Below are 22,650 nucleotides of genomic sequence, written 5' to 3'. Positions count from 1 at the left end.
GCAGAAGCCTCTGGTGCAGCTGGCATTGCTGGAAAGGCAGGGGAACACCAGCCAGGACACAGAGCCTGTTGTGCAGAGATAAAGACATGAAATAGTCTTGGGATACAAAGTAGGGACCTGCTAGGAAACTGAAACAGCTTTTAGGCAGAGGGTGGCTGTGAGCCTGGATGGAGGTGAAGACATGACAATGGTGGCAGGAGCTAGCTATGAGCATATCCCAGGCTTTTTCTTGTATTCCTACCAGGTCCAGGATCCGTGTTTTTATTGGGATCCATCAAAGCACACAATACAAATGGCACAGATGGACTCATGTGCACATCAGCCCCTCCTTGCCCTGCTCACTCACCATACTCCGGGAGCCTCACAAATTCAGATGGGTCGCTGGGCAAGCTGATCCCCCAGGGATTGCTGGCACTCACTCGAAACTGATACAGGCAGCCTGGGGCCAGGTCCTCAATGACGAGGTATGTGTCCAAAGTTGAGGCTACCGACTGCTGCCAGACCTGAGAGCCTGCATTTACCATAGGGAGAGAAGGAGAGCTGAAGGAAACAGTCCCACTGCCTGAATTTAGGGTAAATATTTTCTCTGCCCAACACATGTTGGGTTTTAACCCTGAGAGGTTAAAATCTACAGGGTTTTTAGGAGGCGATGTTACAGCAGACTGTTACACCAGAAATGGATCAGAGGAAGCTATATTGTGTTGTAGCCACCTTCCCATCTGGCTAAATGATTGAAGAAGGAAATGCCCCTCAGTTGACCGATGGAAAAAGTGCAGCCCAGGGACAAGCTATCTCTCCAGCTGTGTGCTGGGGCTGTGTGCTGCAAGTGATGTCTCAGGGCAGCATGATAACACAGAAGTGGAGGGGTGATTTGATGACAACTCTGCTATAAGAGAAACAGTAGCAGAAACATTGCAAAAAAAGCCCCAAAACCATGGTCAAAGGAGTCTCAGATGAAGCTGAGATAGGGTGTCAGTGCAATCCAAATGCTTTTGCAGGTGAAGATGTGGTGGCTCCAGTGAAAGCTGCAGTTGCAGGAGGAGAACCAGCTTTCTGAAGCTTAGTACGGGTATCTTGCAGATGAGCAGAATTGCAGCAATGTGTGGCTGTCATGTGTTTCCACTCCTATCAGAAACAAACCCAACCATTGCCTAATGTGTGGTATCCAAAGGAACAATACTTCACTCATCTGTACAGGGTCACAGAATAGAAAAGGAACCCTGGGACACCAAGCCTTGTCTCAGACTGTGATTTCTGTCAAGAATAAATAAAATTTTATCTTTAGTAAATTCACGGCCTTTTACCTTTATGTTATTTACCATGACCCATATAGTTTGTGTGCACTGTGGACAAATTCTGATTGCCAAGTCTCACAAGGTCAAGTTGATTTCACAGGGAAGAGTCAGCTTTACCTGTGGAGTGGGAGGAATACCAAAAACTAAAACCACTGCTGTTTTTCTTTGCTGTTTGTTTTGGGGGCTGTTGTTAATAGAGGAACTTTTATTCTCTCACAAAAATGCCAGTTACACTGATGGCACAGTGAGGGCCAAAGGGAGAGTATTCACTAAGAGAAGGCATTAATATGATGGAGTAATTAGGTTTGCACACTTACTACATTTTTGAAACACAAAGGGTTAAAACCAGAATCCATATACCTAAGACAAAATTTACTGCCCAGGCACCATCACACTTTTGCAGGAAGAATGCAAAAGGAATGTGAATAATTTCAAATGCCCTTTTCAAGAGCCTGTGTATATTGGGAAAACGGTGCATTTAATATCTACTTCATTCTTCAGGGGATGGTTGGATTTAAGAACAAATGGATTTCAGAGCTGAGCTTAAAAAATATACAGGGATCTGCAACTTTATCCAGATAAAAAAAAAAAAAAGCTGATTTGTTTTTGGCATTCCTGGGAAGCATACACCAGAAAGGATGGATATCTTTCTACCTAGTGGTAAACTGCAAATGATAAAAGGATACCTTGGTGATGGACATGTTTTAGCTTAGCACACTTTAGTTGTCATAAGTGACTGGAGAAAACAGAAAGGTCTGTAACATATGAGAGATTGGACTGGATGATAGAAGGGCTTCTTTTGGCCTAAGACTTTGGGATCTGTAAGCTACAACTACTGGCAAACCAGTGGTGGTAAAAATGCTTTTGGGACCGCTTTTGGGACCTTTTGTGACATAAAGGAGACTTACTTTGTTCTCATTCTCTCAGCCAGAGGGCACAGCTCAAACCACTCACCTTCTTCTCTGTACTCCACAGTGTAGCCTGAAATGGTGCAATTGCCTGTACTGGATGGTGGGAGCCAGCGTAGAATCACAGAGGTGCAGCTTCTCTCCTGAGCAATAGGACGGTTTGGGGCAGCTGGGACACCTTGGGAAGAGAAAACAAGCACCAAGTCCAGCATCACATCAACAGTGCTAGTGCTTTATTCTGAAGATCAGGTGTGTCAGGTACATCAGGTCACTATGGGACAGCTGCACCTTGTAGAGGGAGCACTGTGGTTTACTCTGGCACAGCCAGAGGAAAGGCAGTGTCACAGTCCAGTTCACCTACCACTGAGGGGCTGGTGCTTCCATATTAGCAGCCAAGAGAGAAGCCTTGCTGCATCAACATGATCCCACAGTACTAGAGCATGGGGGGAATTTCTTCTTGCTCACAGCTGGTGGTCAGCTCACTGCGAGGCCCAGAGAGCTCCCTGTGAGACCAGCCATGAGAATCACCCCTGGTATGTAGAGGATCTGTCTGAGCTCAGCTGCTGTAAAGGCAGAGCCTTTTTACCTGCCACTTTCTACTGCTGATTTTTACTCCAGCTCAAGTCCTGATGCAAAGTCCGTGGAACTGAGGAAAACAAATATTTCCATGGACTTCACTAAGTAGCAAGCTAGGTTTTGAGGGTGGGGAGTCCACTGCCATTGAAGTGTCCAAAAATGACACAAGCAAGGCATTCAGAGCTCTTCTGTGCGTATGAGGCTTTGTGTGCTTGGCAGCAGATTGACAAATGACCAGTAATTCTTCTGTGCTTTGCTTAGGGCTCCCTTCAGCACAGGAGTAGTTAGTGCAGCCACTAACTTGCTTGGATAAATTGGGGAAATTGTATCTCTAGGGCATCTGGTGAGGCCAAACAAATTGACTTCTAAATGCTCATGACACTGCTGCATCTGTAAGTCTCCAGCTAGACATTCTTCTCTGGACCCTCCCTTCAACACAGCAGGCACCTCTCATCTCTCATGCTATCAGATCCCAGAACATTACCTCCAAGCTGGAGGTAATGAGCATCAACTCCTTATGTCATATTTATTACAATTAGATGAGTCACTAATTACAGTGCTGAGAATTCAGGCTTGGAGACACGTCTCCAAGTTGAATCCTGCAGAACAGTTCACCCAGGCCAAATCCTTAATTCACCTCCTCTATCCTCTAGAGAGAGGTGGAGGCGGAAAAATCGGTGTCACTGGATCCCAGGTCCCCCTGCTCCAGGCAGATTCTAAAGCCCAGAGCTTCCTGCAGTTAATTGGGGCATCATCTCCCCAGGCACTCAGCAGCCCAAGGGAGCTGAGCTTCCCCATGCCAACCTCACTGAGCCCCTGAGAACAGAGCTGTGAGCAGGATGCAGGAGCTGAACCAGTGCCAATGCATTTTCATTTCCCAGACGTGATGTTTATGATCAGATGACTTAATGAAGCACAAAGAACATGCAAAGCCTTCAGCCATCAGTGGGAGCTGTGGTTGAGGAATGGCTCTGTGATTTTAACATCTCAATTCACCTGGCACAGCTCCAGCTGCCTCTGCACTGGCTGTTCCTGTGTGCTCCCTGCCCCCACCAAGGGATCCTATACAGGAAAAATCCCACATGTTAAGGTCAGATGCACTACCTTGGACTTTAATGGTTGCAGAGGTTGAAGCAGTTCCGTGTTCATTGGTTGCCACACAGGTGTAAATACCACTGTCCTGAGGCATCAGGTTGCAGATCTTCAAGGTGAGCTCTCCAGACTCACTGTGGATGCAGGAAAGCCCCAATTATAAAGTGCTGCTTCACTTCCTAATGGTTTTTATACAGTTCCTGTCCTGCCTTATTACAAACACACAAATCTTGTTAACTTATTTGAGGGAACATCCCCCCAGCAATTTGGTACCTGAATACAACCCCTCATATATCAGGATTAGGCTGTTAATTAAACCTTTGAGGAAAGCTTTGGTCCAAATTGCCTGCCAGGCAAATCTGCTTGTCTGTTATGGCCTCAGAGGAGGTGATGAAGGATCACTCAAGCAGCAAGCAAAGTTGAGGAGTTGAACATTTCCTATGCTTGTCCAGAGCTGGATGCTTAGATTCCATATATGTGGAAAGATCTTCTATCTCAGAATCTTTCCTATCTTAGGAGATGCTGAGCTGCTGTACCTCTGCAGTGAAGTCCAACACATGCCAGACAAACTGGGCTTCCTGCAGATGCAGAAAGCAGTCACACAGCACAGGGTGCCTGACATTTCTGGGGAGTTTCAGACCCCTGGAGCATGTGCCATTGATGTTATGTTGCTGCCAGGCCCCCATTTGGAAGGCAGGACATCTCGTAAGAGCTGGGGATAAAGAGCACAGCACCAAGTTCATGAGAGACTTCAGTCTTTGGGCCAATCTGAGAAAATAAACAGCTCTGCAGAGTCTGGGGAATTTATAGCAGGTCTGTTCATAGTCACTTTGGTTTGCACATTTCAGTCTTCAACATGCAACTTGTGGGAGTTGGCCTGAATTAAAGGATTTTGCTTGTGTAACTGCTATAGCTGTAATGGAGACTCAGCTTAGAGCTAACAGTAAGTTCCCTTGATGGCAAAACTAGGCTAGTTCTTGAATACTTAAGCTGTCGGAAACCGCAGAAGGACATTGCTGGGATAACTGTCTGGACACTGCAGTTTTTGCTGGTCTGACTGTACTGGTTTAAAACAGGACAGAAACATCTTCTTTCCCTGCAATCCAGACACTCATGCCAGCAAGATCTGTAAGAGGCACTGCTCCTCTGGGCCTCTCCTTGGCAGGCAGTGTCTTCACTGGAAAACGTATATGAGTAACAAGACAATACAAGTGTTGATAGTGCACAGGGAGCCAACGCACAGACAGAGGACTGTGATGAAAACCAGAACCCTGTATGGAAAAATCCCCCCATCCCAACCCCAGCCAGAGCCTGAAGATAAGGCACTAGCGATCTACTAAGTAATGGCTAAAGACAATTTCTGATGCTCTAGGGCAATCACATAAGCAAATGGTCTCTGAAGAAAGCTCCTGATCATATTTATTTTTTTTTTATTAAATATGTACAATCCCTTCTCTCTTAGTGTTCATTTTTCATTTTCAGTGGTTTTGTACTTCCTGGATTTATTTCAGCCTGAGCCAGAAGTGCTGAAAAGTTCAAATGAAAGATTGCCTCCTGGAGATTTCCACTGCAGTTTGGCCCAAATTGCTTATATAAGCTTATATAAGCTGCAGATGAGCATCCAGCATCAGGCTGTTACCTGACCTGAATTCAACTCCAGATCTTTCTGAATCTTCCCAATGCTTATTGTAAAGATAGTTTTCCTCCTCCCTAGCCAAGCTGGAAACATCACGACAAGCATCTTTCTGTCCAAGCACAGCCAGATGTAGCCTTCCTAGGAGCACATGTGGGCTTTTTTAGGAACAGCTGAGGAAATGCTCAGGAAAACTGCAGGAGTTGCCACCTCTGCACATAAGATGAGAAAATGCCCAATAATAAGAGTATTGCAAGCTGGTGGGGGCTTGCTCTGCTTGAGTCCCAAAGGTGAGCATGGGATCAAAGTCAAGCAGAGAAGCCCTAGCAATGCAGAAGCAATATTAGCCAAACTAGCAGGCTGTAAGCATTCTGGCTTCTGGCTTGCAGCTGGCTCAGGAGGTCAACAGGAGCAAGCTCACATCTGCCAGCAGCACACTCAGCTCAGGAAAAAATAGGGCTACGCGAGCCCCAAAGTCTGACCCTTTCTAGACAATGTGTGGTGCACCCATGTGCCTGTACACCATGCCAGACTTGATTAACTTCATTTCCAATGAGTCTTGTAGCTGGGCTGGTGCCATATTTGAGCAGAACATGACCATCATGACCAGCTATGTTGGGATCCACAGGCAGGACCTTACCAGGATGACACCGTGTAACTGGCTGTGCTGTTGTCATTGTCAAGAATGTTTTGATCTGGTCCTTTCCAGGTTATAGTTGGTTTGGGTCGTCCACAGACTTTGCACTGCAGCATCACTGTGTCACCAAGTAGGCAAGTGATGTCCACTAATGGCACAAGAAACTCGGGAGCCACTGTAAAAAAAAAACATGGGGACACACACATGACACCTTTTATCTACAGGGGAGGATGTCTGGAGTTATACAAGTCTAGAGAATACATTACAGGACCAACTATGGGATCTGGGTCCCAAAAAGGTGGGGGTCCTGGGATTACGTTACCAAAACTCCCCTTCATTAAAAGCCAGCTGTCAATAGCTCAGAGAAGGAGATAGTGGGAACTGTCCACCCTGTGCCCCGGCAGGAGGATGAGACTTTGTGAGGGCAGGTTTGGAGGGTTTAGCCTCTCCCGTGGCCCTGGGCTGTCTGACTGAGCAGCCAGCAGGAAGCCCACTTTCCCTAGGGATTGAGCAGTGGAGAGCTGCCTTTGCTGCAAATGCTGCCTTTGTTGCAAATGCAGGATGCAGAGCACGCTGTGGCACCAGAGTAAATCACAGCTGCTGCACAGCTGTCCTTAACTCACCTTCTTGAATGAAATTGGGGTTGATTATCTGCAAAATAGAAAGAGATAAAAGCATTTATTTTCTGGACGGTGACAAAGAAACATCTGATTTCACAAGGTGGTGAACCTGACCAGTACTGCAGAAGCACAGATCAGTGGCAACAAGTGCCTTCTAACAAGCAGAAGGTGCAGTAAGCTTTAGTGACAACAGAACAGGCCTGGGCACAGCTGGGAAAATAAAGGAAAGCTATGGCTTCTTCAACTCTGATAAAGCATCACAGGTAACAGGCAACAGCACCAAGGCTGAGGAGGGTGGATGTGCTTTCTCTTTGCCTGGGTGATAATGCTGAAGCCATCAACTCTTCTTCCCAACTCTTCTTGTGCTCCTCCCATGCCTGGCTCCAGACTCGTGTCACACAGCACCTGCAGTCACCACATACCTGGGGCATGTCATGAATAATCTGGCCACTAACCAGGTTTGGGGAAATGTCTGTAAATTCTGCTCAGCTTCAGGAGAAAAAAAAAAAAGTAAAGCACTAAACCAGAAATACTTTATTTTGCCCACTGGCAAGGATCAGTCCTGCAACAACTCTTGGTTTATCACAGTGAATAAAAATTCACTCATTTCACTGGACTGCTGGAAACTTTCCAACTCGAAACTATGTTTGAATAACAAGGAATTATTTTATCTAACTAGTTAATTGATCAAGTTATCAAAGGCTTGAAAAGCTAGTCTCTCTGTGGTCTCTGTGTGCTAACTTTGCTTCCATGTAACCCTGGAAGCAAAGTAGGGAAAAGCAAAGACAATGCCACTAAGTTCTTACATGCAGAATCAACCCTACCTAAATTGTGGTGTACAATAGTATAGGGGTTTTAGCCTTCTTAACAGTTTTAATAATCTTGTAAAGCCCTGTTATTAAAATTCAAGCTAATAATTTCATATCAAGCACCAAAAAAACCCAATGTGGTTTATCTCACCTTAAATACCTTTGTTACTATTTATTTCAGAGCTATTTTGGAAGATGCCAATGAAGCAGTGACCTCATTCGTGGCCTGACAAAGCTGATGGGAGGTTTTTGCAGAGGCTCAGAAACCAGGCCATGAAATAGAAGCAAAAACCATTCAAAATAAGGTAGATGCATCTTCAAGATTTATATTTACATTTTGGCTTTATAAATAGTGTTCCAAGGTGAATGGCTCAGGGTGTCATTCAAGGAGGCACTTGGCCATATTCAGGTTCACTCTGGTTCCACAGCTCTTCTTTATAGCCCCAGGCAAAGCTGTGGTACCAGCACTGAGACCTCAGGCTCTTGCTTTCCCCTATCACCACCACATAGCCTAGATGAACCGGGCATAACATGGACTTGCCCCTCACAAATGTTCGTTTTTCCCCCCACAGAAACATACTTGACATCAACAAATTCCTTTCCATTTGAGACTGAGAGTTTCCTTTATCCTGGCAATAGGCAGAATTTGATCCTTTGGGATACATCTACAGAGAACAGAAGGCCCACAGAACCGGCTGAAACAACTAGTCATTGCCAGTGCTTTACACACGGCACTCCAGAAATGAGTTGAGGCTGCTGCTTGTTGGCAAAATGGGTCTCAGTCCCGACCACACAGCCAGTCAGTCTGTACCTGGTGGACAAAAGTGATGGTTTGGACTTCCACATGCTCCCAAGAGTGTTGAGAGATTTTAAACACATCATTCCCAGCATCCTGGAAGGAGCACCCTCTATCTGCATCCCTAGGGAAGGCTCTTGGAGCACTATTACTATAATTAGAGCTTCTTATTTTTTTTAAAGTCATGTTTGGGGCATCTCTGCAGTGGGGAGGTCATGCCACCCTTGCAATGGGATGGCATGGTTCGGCTCAGCTGGCAGGAGCCTGAGCAGGTGAGAGCCAGCCCAGCTCTTTGGGTCCTGAGTCAAGTCTTCCTCCTGCCTGCACCTCCTGGTCCTGGTTTCCCAGGCATTGGGAAGCATGAAGTCCCATCTGAAGGGTGCAGCTGGGCACTGACACCAGGACATGAACCTCTGGCCAGCCAGCCCAGAAACCTCTGAAAGGGTGAGGGTATCAGAGGCAGCAACTGTTGTTCTGCAGGGTCCAGAACCCACATACAGCCCCCAGGACCCTGCAGACAGGAAGATATCGGGGCACAATGGGGTACTGGATGAAGAACATCCTCTCTCCCCTCTGTGCATGGGAATTAAGAGAAATGGATCTCTATGATCAAGTCGTATTGCTCACACAAAACAGCAAAGAAAGAAAAAGCTGTTCTGTGGATACCATTGCTTGCCACTTTCCCTCACAGAGACGCTGTCTGCTTTTCAGCTGAGTAACCCCAGGCATCAGCTCATTTGCACATACATCTTCATTTTTGTAGTGTTTGGCTTAACTGAAATAGAGATCCATCCTCCAAAGCTCTCCCCTTCCTTCCCTGCAGCATGTACTAAATTCCCTTATTATTCACTGATCTCCATCCCTGTAGGATTAGAGATCAGGAGAAAGAAACCCCTGTAACACTTTATATTAATTTTATAACTCTAAAGGATTCATTAGGAGATGCAACTACAATGATGAATGTAATGAATATACCTACAAATAAAGAATTCTATGTTTCTAGTGACATCCAAGGTACAATAATTTATAATAATTGCCTTACCAATGTTTTTTTCACCATGGGAATAGCAGAAATAAAATTATTACTGCTAGATAATATTGGAAGAGTTTGTGGGTAAAATTTACGTTTCCTCTCCCAAAACTTCATCTTTTAATTAATCAAATGTTACCAAACAAAACCCCCACAGCCACGTCACAGCTTTTGCCTGCTGTTAAGCGTAGAAAAAAATAAAAGTCTGTTTGCACGAGAATGTTTAAGTGCTACCAAAGCACATCACTTAATTAGGGAACAGGATTTGGTCTGCTTTGAAGGAAGGGGTCAAATGATGGGGTGAGAAGGGCAGAAATGGGAAAGCAAAGGTTCACAGCCAGATCCACTGGTTCACACATTTGCTCCCAGGCCCTGGGGGTTTGTTGCCTCTCTCTGCAGGCCGGCCAGGTTTCCAGGCTATGGGTGGATAGCAGGAGAGAGCAGCCTCCAGAATCCTTCTAGACTAAATACAAGACCTTTGGAGACAATTTCTTCATTTGCCAAATAGGTTTTTAATTCCTGTGGGTGGAGAGGGGGCTCCAGAGCGTGGCCTCACTGCCCTCAGAGGATGGGAACTCACATACTGCTCACACATAGCCTCCTGCTGGTGCCAGGGCTGGTTTCCCTGGTGGATGCACTTGCCAAGTACCTCTTTAAAATGATGCTCTGTACAAAAACCTATATGAAAAGATCTTAAAGTCCATGGAAGTAACTTTTCACAGTTCTCTTCCTCTTTCTTCCTCAGGGATTTGCAGAGAGATGAAAGCCAGGCCAGGTTGCTCTGAAGAGCAGAAATCCCTGTGGGTAAGGGCCCAGGTGGGCTTCTGGCAAGCAGGGTGAGGTGCTGTGCACTGACATGGTGATTATGGGCAGGGGGTGCAGGTCCCCTGCAGCCACTGAGGCTCAGGGACCACCACATTGCACCTGCAGCACATGATGCCGCCAGGAATGTTTGCATGGGCAACATGGTGGGCTCCAAATCCAGGTGACTTCTCCCTCAGAAAAAGAATGTGAAAGACTGCCCTCTCCAGCACGTTTTCCCCCTTTTTAAAGCCCCTGCCCATCCTTGGGAGCTCCCCCACAAGATGAAGGGCAGCAGTGGTGTTTGTGGGGATGCAGGAGTCCTGGCTTCTGGGCATCACTGCCTCAAGGAATGCCCTGCATTGCTTTAACAGGTGGAGAAAAACTCTGCTTAATATGTGGGATTTTTACTTCTCTCTGAAAAGCAATATGAGGCTCAGTCCTGACAGCCATAACCTGGCCATGGGGCCATAAGCAGGGGAAGGTGGGCCAGGGTCTCATGCTGACAAAGGCTCCCTGAAGAAATCCCAGGAAACACCACCTGCCCCAGTGTGGCTGCCAGTCTGGCCTGTGAGCAAACAAACTCATGGGGATGGAACTACCCAACATGAAAACTTCTCACACCATCTTCAGTGTCAGTCTATACCATGCAAACACAAACCCTAAGGGATGAAATTTAGTTGGCAAGGCAGGTAGGAAACACAGCTCACCCTTTTTTCTTGGAACAAAATTTAATTGAAATGAGATAGATTTTTTTTTTTCCACTGGATGAAATACCTGTAGCTTCATCCAGCGTAGGTGAAAACTTGCAAGGCTCCCTCCAAGGCCAGGAGAGTTTCTGTTTCCCATACAATGAGAGCTGAAAATGGAAACCCTATGCAAGGTGACAAAGGCAGAACATGAAACAGCTTCTGCTCTACTGATGCGGGGTCTAACACTGATCAGGCAAAGACAGGAAGCTGGAGGGAGGGGTGTGAGATAAAGAAATGGGAGGATGTCTCAGGGTTATTCAATAAAAAGCCAGAAATAGACCTTCCTTCTCCCTCCTCCAGCCTGCATGGTTTCAGGACTCAAATCAAGAAAGGCACATGAGACACGTACTTGAATGCCTTTGAGGACCTGCAGGGATCTAAGTGACTTAGATCTATGTGAATTAAGTGTAACTCAACAGTCAGGCTTTAGAAAAGCAGCATGGGTGCTTCATCCAGCGACTCAGCATTTTGCAGTATTGGGCCACTTTTTTCCTCATTTGTTAAGCTCATGTTATAAAGACAGAAGGGCATCTGCATTAGTAACTGCAAAGTCCCCTTCCAAAGTGACTCCAACTGCCCTAATTCTTAGCAAAAGCTTATCTTTCATTTGTGCACACATGCTTTATCTGGTGGGGAGTGAGAAGCCATCCTGCCACGGCAGTGGCTGGTCCTAAAATGCTTTGAAAGCACAGCTCGGCTGCCTGAGAGGGTTCTCACCTTGGCCAGGGTTTGCTTTTCCATTGCAGAGGTGTCCTTGCCATTCCTGCTCCACTACCCTGGAGGAGGCTTATGCCCAACTCAGACACACCAATGCACAGAAGGGTCCTGCAGATACCTGTATTTTCTGATGCCATGTTTCAATCCCATTTCAGAGGTGCATATCAAAGCCAGGAGTGAGAACATTTCTTTTTCCCCCAAAGCACAAGGCTAGGCTGCAAACCAAGCCCTCTGTAACAAGACCTGTGCTTCATCTAAACAGCAGAGGGCATGTTTACTCCAAGACAAGCAGCTCAGCATTTTGTAAACACTTCATGGCACCTCTTGGTCACCGAGTTAAAATAAAATACTGACACATTTGCACATGCTGATAGTAGAGTCAGCATCATACTCCTTGCTCCCTTATAAAAAATAAAAAAATAAAAATTTAACAATTCCCAGAAATTAGTTACAGAGAAATTAAGCCAACTCCAATTTGTAGGAAAAGATCTATCACTCATCACTGACTAGGTCAACTTTTACTTTGAGACTTTTTGGGGTGACAAGCTCATGGTGTTACCAGCCTCCCCTTCCCCAAAAGAGAAACAAATTAACAAGAGGAAGTTCCTGATAAAATGAGCAAATAAGGATTCCATCACACATGGATAGATGCCAGCAAAGAAAAAATATAATTTAAAATGGCATCTGGTGAAATGTCCCATGGCATCAGCCTTTTGGCAGGGATGGGGGATGCCTTCTGGCACCCAAGCATGGATGGGCTCAGCTACCTTTGAGAGTGATGGAGAAGCCACAAGGAATGGTGACTGCTGTACAGTCAGAAGACCTCTCATCCTCATCAGATTCCTGTTGCAAGGCCTTAATGGCTGGCTGCTTCCATGGCTGAGGCTGTTGGATGTCTCTGTACTCCAGGCACCACTTCATAGCACTGTACCCCTTCCTGCATATGAAGTATTACATCTTACTTTTCCAAAAGCTAAACCACCATGTCTGTGCTGCCAGCTCAGACTATGGCTCACACCTGGTGAACCACCTTCCTGATCTGTCTCAACAATCCCTGGCCACTCAGGGCAGGGCAGCAGCACAGTAGTGTTGCCCATGGAGGCTGTCCCAGGGAAACACAGGGAGTTCTCAGGATTGTAATCATTCACATTGTAATAACAGGCCAGGAAAGGCTTTCTTTCCAGTATTGTACAAGATTTTGCCAAGAGAGTACGTTAGATCTGCTCTGGAGATGGACAACCTCAGGGAGAGGGTGAAGGTATTTGTCTAAAGCACTTGGGAATTCTTGGCCTGAGCTGAGTATTGACTTGGAGCCAATGCTGTATCCACCAAGCCGTTACTTACTCAACACAGTATTCATCCTTGCAGGATGTTTCCTAGTGCTTATCTTGCTTTAAGTGTCTCTGAGTAGTTCTAAAACGCTAAAATGTCATTAACTGAAAAAAACAGATTAAGAAGCCCAACATATGTACCTTGGCAACAGTCCAGCTCACTAATCTAATGATGGCACTTCCAGTGACTCAGGGCGGGGCTGGGTTTCATCTTTCCTAAGACAGAGGAACAAACACTACAGGCTCAGTGACAGACATGTGTCCACCAGCAGTACTTGTATCACGCTGCAGTTGGAGTCCTGCTGTGCGAAACAAGATGTGTGGGGTTCATCCCAAAGCCGGGAGAAGCTCCTGCTGGATTCAGTGAGATTTAGCTCAGTCAGACCTTCAGACTGCTGAAAGATCATTCACTTAGACAGGAGAGGTAGCCCAATGGGATCTGCACAGCTGACTTATGACCCCCTTAGCATTATCGAAACCCAATGAGACTTTACGACATAGAATTGTAGGACAATTAGTTGTGTCACTGTTCAGGACCCCAGACTCGGGTGTGGATGATATTTGCTGATTCATAAGGGCATACACCTTATTCCCAGAAGTGGAGTTGTCTGTCTCTGTGCAATTAACTACAGACATGTGGAAAGGGAGTCTCCAATCTTCCTTAAATATAGGTTACTCCTATCACTCACGTGGCTACACATGTTCCTTAAGTGCCTGCTCCTACACTCACATATTTAATAGATGAGTTTGTGCCTTCTGTTTTGTGAAACTACAGCATAAAGCAGAAAACTAGAGGTAAAAATCAAACTTCATTTCCACCCTCATGCACTTTCATTACATATTAATAACAAAGAGGGGAAAAAAACCAGTCATCAAGAGATACTATTTCTAGTTAAAGCTACAATGAATGGGAAGTTCTACGAGGCCAGCATGTCCCTGTGTGGGCAAAACCCCAGTAATGGCATTTTTAGCTCCTTTAAGCAGCATCACCCAGAATTTCAGTTTCCTGCTCTCATGATGTATGTTTTCCACATTTCTTTCTGACTGTGTGTCCCCTTGAAACAAAGGCAAAGTGCTTCAGAAATCTGGAATCTCCTGAACAGAATTTACTGTGGTATTTCATAAATAGCAAGCCAAGCAAGATCTGAAAAGCCACAGTACCTGAGGGACTTCATGGATACTATGACCAGCTTACCAACTTCTTACACAGTGAGTAGGTTGGAGGCAAATTGCACCGACACTTCTGTGTAATTAATAGGTCTGCTTTGCATTTAGAGACTGCTCTCTCTGTTTCAGCACTGGGTGCACGTTCTAATGCATAGTGGGAGGAAGAAGGATGTCAGGGGTGACAGTCCTATAGGAGAAGCCAGGTGGCTTGCCCTGTTATTACCTGGCTGTAATGACAGCTACAGACGACTCCACCTTAATGACACCTGAATGTTGATGGCTGGGACACAGTTCTCCTAACAGCACTCCCAGTGTCTATAAAATCCATCACGAGACTAGCCAAGTGTGAGGACAAGGTCTTCCCCCTCCTTGGGCAGCTGGTCATGTTTTCTCCAACTGCCCTGGGAGGTCACCAGTGGCTCTGTTGGGATGTACCATGCAGAGTAGGGAAAGGAAAACCAGGTGAGATGGTGATGTTCACTGTACACACAGGCTGGGGTGGAGGGGTAGCACAGCTGTTTAACAGTTATTTAAGCCTAGTACACAAAGCCTAGAACACTGATGAAGCCCTGAACCAGGCTCAGGTGGTGGAATTAGTGTGTCTTGCCTCTGTTTTAATGAGAAAAGACTTTGGCTTCCAAGGCTGTAATAAAGGTAATTTCTTGTAACACATTTGAAAAGGAGAATCAAAACACTCAAAATGAAAGGGAGAACAACTATGGCCCCCAGTAGGTGAATACCCCAGACCTTTACAGACCAGACTTTCTTATGGCTCTTCTAGGTCTTCATGAGCATTTATGAGCCTGTCCTTGCTTTGCTCACTCCAGATGATTTTGTTTAGTTTATACTGGATACCAGCAATCCCCTGCCTCAGGATTTCTTAGTCAGACCAACGAGCTGACCACACTCACTCCAGGCTGCAAATGTGCTAAAACCAGCACAGGGCAAGGGCCATGCTGCTCCTTGGAGGACAGTGGGACCTTAGCAAGTTACCCCCACAATTGTTCTCCTAATTTCCCTCCCTCTGCCATTTTAAACATTTGCTCAGCCCCAGAGAGTTTTTCTCAGAAGCCAATTTGAGCTTTCCAAGCCATGAGGAACAGTGTGGCTCCTGGGGACTCCAGCACAGTGACTCTAGCACCTCCAGCCAGTGACCTGGGAGATACAGGATGTGGTTTCTGAGTGTAAATCGAGTCATACACCAGGCACATAGTTACCCCCCCAATAACAGATTGATATCATAGCAAAGACTTCACATTAATGTCTTTTGATTTATACAGAAACGCTTTTTCCTCCTGAACTTCAGAACAGTAGACTGCACCATGGTAAAAACCCAAATCAAACAATTAAAAAGACCCATGTGGAGTATGCTGGAACTAACCAGAAATGCCAATACTGTAGGACTCAGATACACCCACTGGCAATTTTAAAACATCTGTTTTTCCTCCTATTGAGCAAAGTCAAAACACAGAAATCCTCTTCAAAAAGAACAGTGATTCTTACCCAGCTCTGTACAATACACCTGTGTCTCAGCCACCTGTTACCCCACAGGGCAATTTTCAGCAAGTGAAAGCTTGCACAGACTCCCATGCAGTAACTGGGCACTGCCTTTTAACAAACACATACATTTCTCGTTACCTGTGACTGGCAAAATGCTCTTTGAAAATGTAAACACACTCCCGAGAATAATGCAGCTTTAGTTGTAAGGACAATTCAATCTCCAGGATGTCAGCTGGGTCAAAAGCTTTCCTTTAGTACACATCCCAACACAATTAAAATAAAAGCAACCTTTCAGGTTAACAGCTAAGGTGGTGCACCTCAAAACACCTCTCCCTCTTCTTTTTTTCCTTCCAGGAGAAGGATCAACTTTCCTTTGCAGGATGTTTATAGTGCAGCCTGGCTAACAGCATCCGGGAGATCTGCTAGGACACAGATATCCCTGCTCTCCAGTGACCTGGCCTGTCACTGCCACAAAACTACTACATCTCTGAACCATGTCCTTGCCTGTTTCAGCAGGAACCTCTTTCAGCGTTGGTACAACGTATAGAAATGCTTGGCGTGGACACTATACACAGAAAAAAAAAATGGATCCTGCAAGATATGGACTGAGAAGAACCAGATATATAACTGTTCATGATTTTAATATCCTTCAGGCTCTCTCAACAAAGCACTCCACTAGAACTGGTGGTTTCACACTAGAAAAAGAGTAGCATAATGTACCATGATTTGAGTTCACCTATTTGCAGCAGCTTTGCCTGTGATACGAGTACATTCACACAACTGTTTTACCATTGTCCTTCAGTACTCTGACAGAAATGCAATTTCCCACTCTTTTAGAAGAAAAAGGAAACATTGCCTTTTCTGATTTTCTAGATAGTTTAAAGCGCTGGTTGTGGTACAACAACATTTGCTCCAGTGATTTATAACAGAGGCCTGACCAGCAGCTCAGCCAGGGCAAGGGTTGTTTTTAACATAAAAAGCTGCTATGTTTATCAGAGTTGACACACATGCATTATTGTTGGAATGAGGTACCAGGCGGGAAACAGTGACTGAAGGTGACTACACGAGCCTCTAGCTCAGCAGGAGCTTGTTCCTCAGCTTCCTCCACTGCTCCCACCACAAAGGCAGTCCAAACTCCAGCCCTTGGCAAACCCAGAATCGTCACTTTGTGTGACTCACACTGAATTGGCACACATCTGCAAGTGATACAGACCCACCAGCTCCCCTTTCAGCAAAGGCATTTCAAAACGGAAAATTTTCTTGGGAAAAAAATAATCACAAGGATGATTGTCTCTACCTCCATGCTAGTATTGGGGTCAAGGTCATCACACTCTGATTCCTCTGAGCTGTTTGTCTCCTTGTTTGGCAGCATGAAGAGGAAGAAAGAGAACAAGAGATTAGAAAAGAGATTGGTTAGTCAGGGCAGAGCAGCACAGTTGTGAGCAGCATGGGAATGGGTAACAGTAGAGAAAATGCTCCAAAAAAAAAACCAAACTAAAACCAAACTGACAACAAAACAAGGGAAGCAAGGGCAAAGACATGCGTTTGTCAAAGAAGCAGCAGTGATTCTGCAATTTTTTCAGGTAGTAAAAACAAGGAGGAAGCAAGAGGAAGAAGAACTGTGCCACCATGCTGGAGCAACTGCTTCCCATGGGCCCAGTCCTTCCTCGGCGCTGCAGGGCGGCTGCACGGTGGGTGTGAGGGCACCTGGGTTGCAGTGGCAGGTTCCTCCCTTTGCACATGCCAGGGCTATTTCACTAGGCTTGGAAGACTGAAAGCCTCTGCAAAGGAAAACACTTAATCATGGGCTCTTCTGGAGAGGAGTGGATCCAAAGGACATGCTCAAGTGCTTTCCTGAATCAAGGCTGGGCTTTGGTTGTGTCAAAATCACAAGTGTTTGCTTGCCTCTGTTTCCCTCTGGGGGGAAAGCCCCAGATGAGTCCTGAGCAGGCCTCATGGTCGGTATATAGGGATGGATCCTCTGAGTTGGAGCACAGTAGTCAGGCACCCAGAGCAGAAGATGGAGCTTAACCCCACAGTTCTCAACCTTTTCCATACTGGGAGATCTCAGAGAAAGAGAAAGAGAGAGACGCAGACACACATACACACACACACACACAAGAACAGACACACACGAGACCCTCTCCTGGTAAGACAGAGTCAGCATCTCTGCCCTGTCTGTTTAACATGGAAAGAAAAAGGTCATTGAGACCATCTCCCTGAACCTTAAGCATCTCAAGGTTGGGAACCCCTTATCTTGAGATGTGGTGAAATATTGGCCTAAAGAAAACTCATCAACTTCAGCAAGGCCATTGGTTCATCCAGTGGCTTTCTCACTGCTGCAGCTTCTCTGATGGAGCTGCAGATTGGGCCAGATTAGAGGTCAGTAAATCACTAATGTCCCAGTTTTAAGCTATTTAACCACGTATATAGTTGGGTTTTTAAATGAAGATTACTTACTTGCATGTGGGATGCCAGGAAAAAGAAAACAAAAAACAAAGGCTGCATTTTATCTTGCATGCAAAAATCCTGCTAAAATGGATACTACAAAAAAAGGAAAAAAAAAAAAAAAGAGGTAACTAAAGTTGAAAAAAAAATCAACAAAAAAAGCAAAACCCAAACTCAAAATTGCCGCCCCCTCCCTCTCTCAGGAGAGGATACTATAGGGGGTGGAAAGGATGGGAAGCAGGAGAGCAGCACAGAGTTTTCAGATGGCCTTACTCACTTTAACAGAGACTTTGTTCCCCAGAATATCCTTGGATTTACGTGGCCCATTGGCTTCATTTTTGCCACTGCTCTCCTTTTCCGCCCGCTTTCTCATGCGCAGGGTATGCCATGAACATGACTTCCTGTTGTACCAAAAAACGCAGCAATCAAATGGCAAATCATAGAAGGAAGGAAGGATTTGGAAAGGGGAACCAGCATCCACATTTGCAATTACTGCAATTCCCTAGAAGGTGAAAGCCCCCAGCAATATGCCTGTCTTAATCTCAGCAATGAGAGTTGAAGTTAAAAACCAAAGAGTTCTGCAAAGCAGATGTTGTGCCACAGTTGCTGTTCAAATGCATGGAGCAGGAAAAAAATGTCCATGATGGAAGCATAGGCAACTAGAACTTGGTCATCTGGTTTCAGGGACTTTGTCTTGCATTGCAACAAATAGAAATTTATTTCAATTTTGCTACAGTTAAAAGACCAATTTGGTCCTCAGTATTGTTGGTTAAAAGCAGTGAAACAAATATAAATACTTCAGAATGGTCTTAATAGATTACTCAGTACAGCACATAAAAAAATTTAAGAAATTCAAGGTGTTGTTTGCTACATGTTGCTCAGAACACAAATAGCTCAATAAATAGGAGCTGCACCATTAACTTTACAAGAGATAAGTCATTTCCTAGAATGACGTGTTCTGTGCCTCTCAAGACCAAGAAATTCCCATCTGATTTTGCCAATCCAGTTAGATAAGAGGACATCAGTCAGCCCATGGGTTTTGGCTAGCATCACAGCAGGCACCATTTCCAGTACATTTTTCACTCCTTATTACTGTTCCTATGACCTTATTCTTGGAAAAGAACAATAAAAGACCATGTCACCCTTTGTAAGAGCAATGCTGTGTTGACAACAGAAATTGCATATCAAAGCAGACATAAAAAATTAAGAAAAAAACAAACCAGTTCTGGATATGGATTTCATTTGGTTTAAATAGTGGACAGGTTGGGGGGGAATTTGGGAAGGGGTATGTTGTCTAAAACATAAAGCTCTCAAAACAGCAGGGTGATGAGCTGGGATCTAGGTTCAAAGCATTTGCCCACCTTCAAGTCATGCAAATTTGATTTGCATGTTTAAGCCCAATGTTTGGCACATGTCACGTCTACAGTACCTTGACACATTTTACAAAGCAAGTTGCATGTAATCCAAGGATCACCTGCGATGCCAATAAAACGCAGTATGTTAGCAAGGTAGGACTCAAAGGATGCCCCACACAGCCGACGCTCCCCCAAGGACACTGAGTCTGATTCCTAAGCGTTTTCTGGCTATACTTCAGCACCTGATGGGAGCTGTACAATAGCTCGATTAAACAAAAAGCAAATGCTGCTGCTGACGCAAAACTGAACTGGGTCATGTCAACTTTTTTTGCCACAGGATCAGTGTCTCCAGTGCACATGGCTGCCACGGGCAGTCACGCCTGAGCACAAGGAGCACCAGAGCACCCTGCAAGTCTCAGCCAGACAGTAAGTGCTGACTGGTATTTGGGTGTTTCTGGAGAAGGGCCAATGAGATGTGCAGAGCAGAGCAAGTTATCCAACACTTCAGGACAGTTACGTTTTCCTTTAAGATACAGTAAGAGTCAAGGATGTGGCTGATGGACTCCCTGACCTGTCGGTGAATAATACATGGTGACAACACTACTGAATTACCATGTATTTTGTGTACAGTATTTGTTAAGAAACAATTTTATTACTTAAACTAATTAGTCAGTATGATCTGGCAGACTAGATAGAGTTGAAGATAACACCAGTTCCAGGTTGTTTCTTACCCATAGGACTCCTATTATTCAAGTCTGATTTTGTTTTCAGGATTGTTTTCAGCTGTTTGAGTCTGAAAAAATTATTTAAGACTTTAAATCTCACTGCAGTAAGAAAGAGAGAAGTGCAATGTATGTGTCTCCCAATTTTGTTACACATTTCTGGCCACAATTCATCTGACTACAGAATTTGATGCAGAATTTTACTGTACAGCTGCCATGAAATCAGTCTTCACCAGGAGCCCAGTACAGTGGATGAATCTAAGGGCATGTGGTTGCATACTGTGGTTAGAGAGGAACCCAGGAATGGCCGTGGTGGATGTGCAAGAGACATGCTAAGCAATTCCTTTGGCTTAACATGCAATTCCAGGTAGCATTCATTACTGACTGACAGGTAAAGTCACAATTTCTCTTAACTGAAACGGCAGCAGAGATCAAGTTATTATTTTTAGCGAATCTGTCACAAAATCTTTCCTCGTGTTCAATTCTGCGCCTTGAGGTACTTGTGTAAGGTAACACAATTTGTAGCATACATCATGCATTACCACCTAGTCATTTTAGATGTTAAAAGAAATCAACAGGTATTACTGAAAAGAGGGTTGTACCTTCTGTATTTAATACCAAAAAACCACTTTCTTGCATTAGTCATTTCAGACTGACAAAGTTCTAAAAATCAGAAAAGAAAAATATATATCCACACATTTGTTAAATAAGCAACAAAATATTATAAACAAAATTAAAAAAACCAAAACAAAACCAAAAAAAGGGTCAAACTAGTTCTTTTACCTCATTAAAACATGCTCATGGTGAAAATTTATTTTACATATTTAAAATAGTACATTTAAAATTAGTTACATTACAGGTACAATGAGGAACATTGCGACTATCCATTATATTGCACAACCTGACTTCATCAATATGAGTTTTTTTCTTTCCTCTTTTTTTTTAAATAGTGCAAAATACTTTATACAGGAATGTACTTGGATGGGGGACTTGCAAACCAAAAAGTATATTACAAAAGTTACTGCAAACAGAAAAAAAAAAATAAAACAAATCAAAACGAAATTAAAAAAAAGATACAAGCTGTACAAGGAAATTGCCATAGACAACAAAATCTCTCCTCCTTGAGAAGCGAACCTCAGTCCAACACGGGGCCTGGATTTTTTTGTGGGGTTTTTTTTTGCTAGATGCTGTTATAACCAATATATAGATTAGTAACTTAATACAACATAAATATAAGTCCAGTCCAAGCAGGTCCATGTCGGTGTAAAATGGTGTAACGTAAAGCAAATCTTTAACCGTCTATGGTTTTATTTCTCTCCAAAGTATAAACAAACGCCCAGAAAAGGAAAATAAGCAAAACCCGAGCTATCCACCATGGCTGCCCGACGCTGCGGATTGACCACTCAGCTTGTTCCAATGGCACTGTAGATTAAAATCAGCAGGAATGCCCTACCATTTGGGTTTGTTTATTTTTATTTATTTATTTATTTTTCCTCAAAAAATCCACACAGTGCTCCCAGCGAAGCCAACATGGCACTTACTTGATGCTTCCGTCGCTATTATCTGTGGTGGATTTAGTGAGGGGAGCCAAGATATTGCCAGGGATCCATCCTTCAGCGGCCGGAGAGTGGTCGTTTGCAGGCTGGTACACCAGGAACATGTTCTGCTGGTTGATAGCAAGGATCTGAACCACCTGTCCCTGATTCACACAGATCTCATCCTCCTTCAGTGCATAGTAATCTTTAATCACCACCATGGAAGAGGTCCCATTGCACCCTCCCAAATCAGGCTGTGAAAATGGACACAACAGAAACCGGTGAGCGGGCAGCGCTAAGGAACCTGTTTTTCTCAGCAGCAACCCCGATACTTTATTTCGAAACGAACCGTACCAGGGAAAAAGATACAAAACACTTGAAGTTCACATTGGCGGAAAAGGATTTTAAGACTCTAAAAGGTAGCAAACACCAATCTCCTATATCACATCAGATTTCACAGCTGCTAGCGACAGCGCCCCTGTGTGTTCTTGTTTGTTGGGTGTTACAGATGAACTGTCTGTGCTGAGCCAAAGTGGGGGAAAGACCAATGAAGGCTCAACGTTAGAGGTTGAATGAATACTCACACGTATATATAGGTCATATTGAAAGTGGCTTTGGCCAACCTCAGTCAGCAGCAGGGTTGAAACATTGCTGGTGGCTACTGACTCTTTGGTGGTTTGTGTGCAGTGCACATGCACCTGAATTATGACTTTCAGCTTGCACCTTGAGAGATGTTACATGGCAAAAGGTCTAAACTCTTGGAATACCAGCAGAGTAGACCTCTTCAGGAATGGGTGGTTAATGGATGTTAGAAAAGCATTGCTGCTGCCAGTACTGCAAATGGATATCTAGTTCACCAGATCTGCAACAAGCACAGTGCCCTGAAAAACACTGGGCTCAGTGCTCCAGGGTCAGGCTCTGTATCC

The 22,650-nt window shown here is 44.6% G+C and overlaps 1 protein-coding gene across 2 annotated transcripts in view; it reads right to left on the bottom strand.

Annotated features, from left to right (window-relative positions):
* KALRN (kalirin RhoGEF kinase) overlaps positions 1-22,650 on the bottom strand; it is a 504,478-nt gene that overhangs the window by 11,031 nt on the left and 470,797 nt on the right. The window contains exons 51-58 of one of the 2 annotated variants that reach the window (XM_027637175.1): positions 21,731-21,978; positions 18,390-18,513; positions 16,962-17,021; positions 6,765-6,792; positions 6,145-6,316; positions 3,884-4,005; positions 2,250-2,381; positions 347-511 (exon numbers count right to left, since the gene is read on the bottom strand). In XM_027637175.1, coding sequence (XP_027492976.1) covers positions 347-511; positions 2,250-2,381; positions 3,884-4,005; positions 6,145-6,316; positions 6,765-6,792; positions 16,962-17,021; positions 18,390-18,513; positions 21,731-21,978 — 1,051 coding nt within the window. Of the gene's footprint in view, positions 1-346; positions 512-2,249; positions 2,382-3,883; positions 4,006-6,144; positions 6,317-6,764; positions 6,793-16,961; positions 17,022-18,389; positions 18,514-20,770; positions 21,979-22,650 lie in introns of those variants that run through there. The other variant, XM_027637177.1, reaches the window with a different exon arrangement.

Source organism: Corapipo altera, unplaced genomic scaffold (assembly GCF_003945725.1).
Source record: "Corapipo altera isolate COAL_440 unplaced genomic scaffold, ASM394572v1 45, whole genome shotgun sequence".
In the NCBI taxonomy this organism is placed as follows: Eukaryota; Metazoa; Chordata; class Aves; order Passeriformes; family Pipridae; genus Corapipo; species Corapipo altera.
The sequence above is the reverse complement of the archived record's forward strand: the minus strand, read 5'-3'. Positions and strand labels throughout refer to the sequence as shown.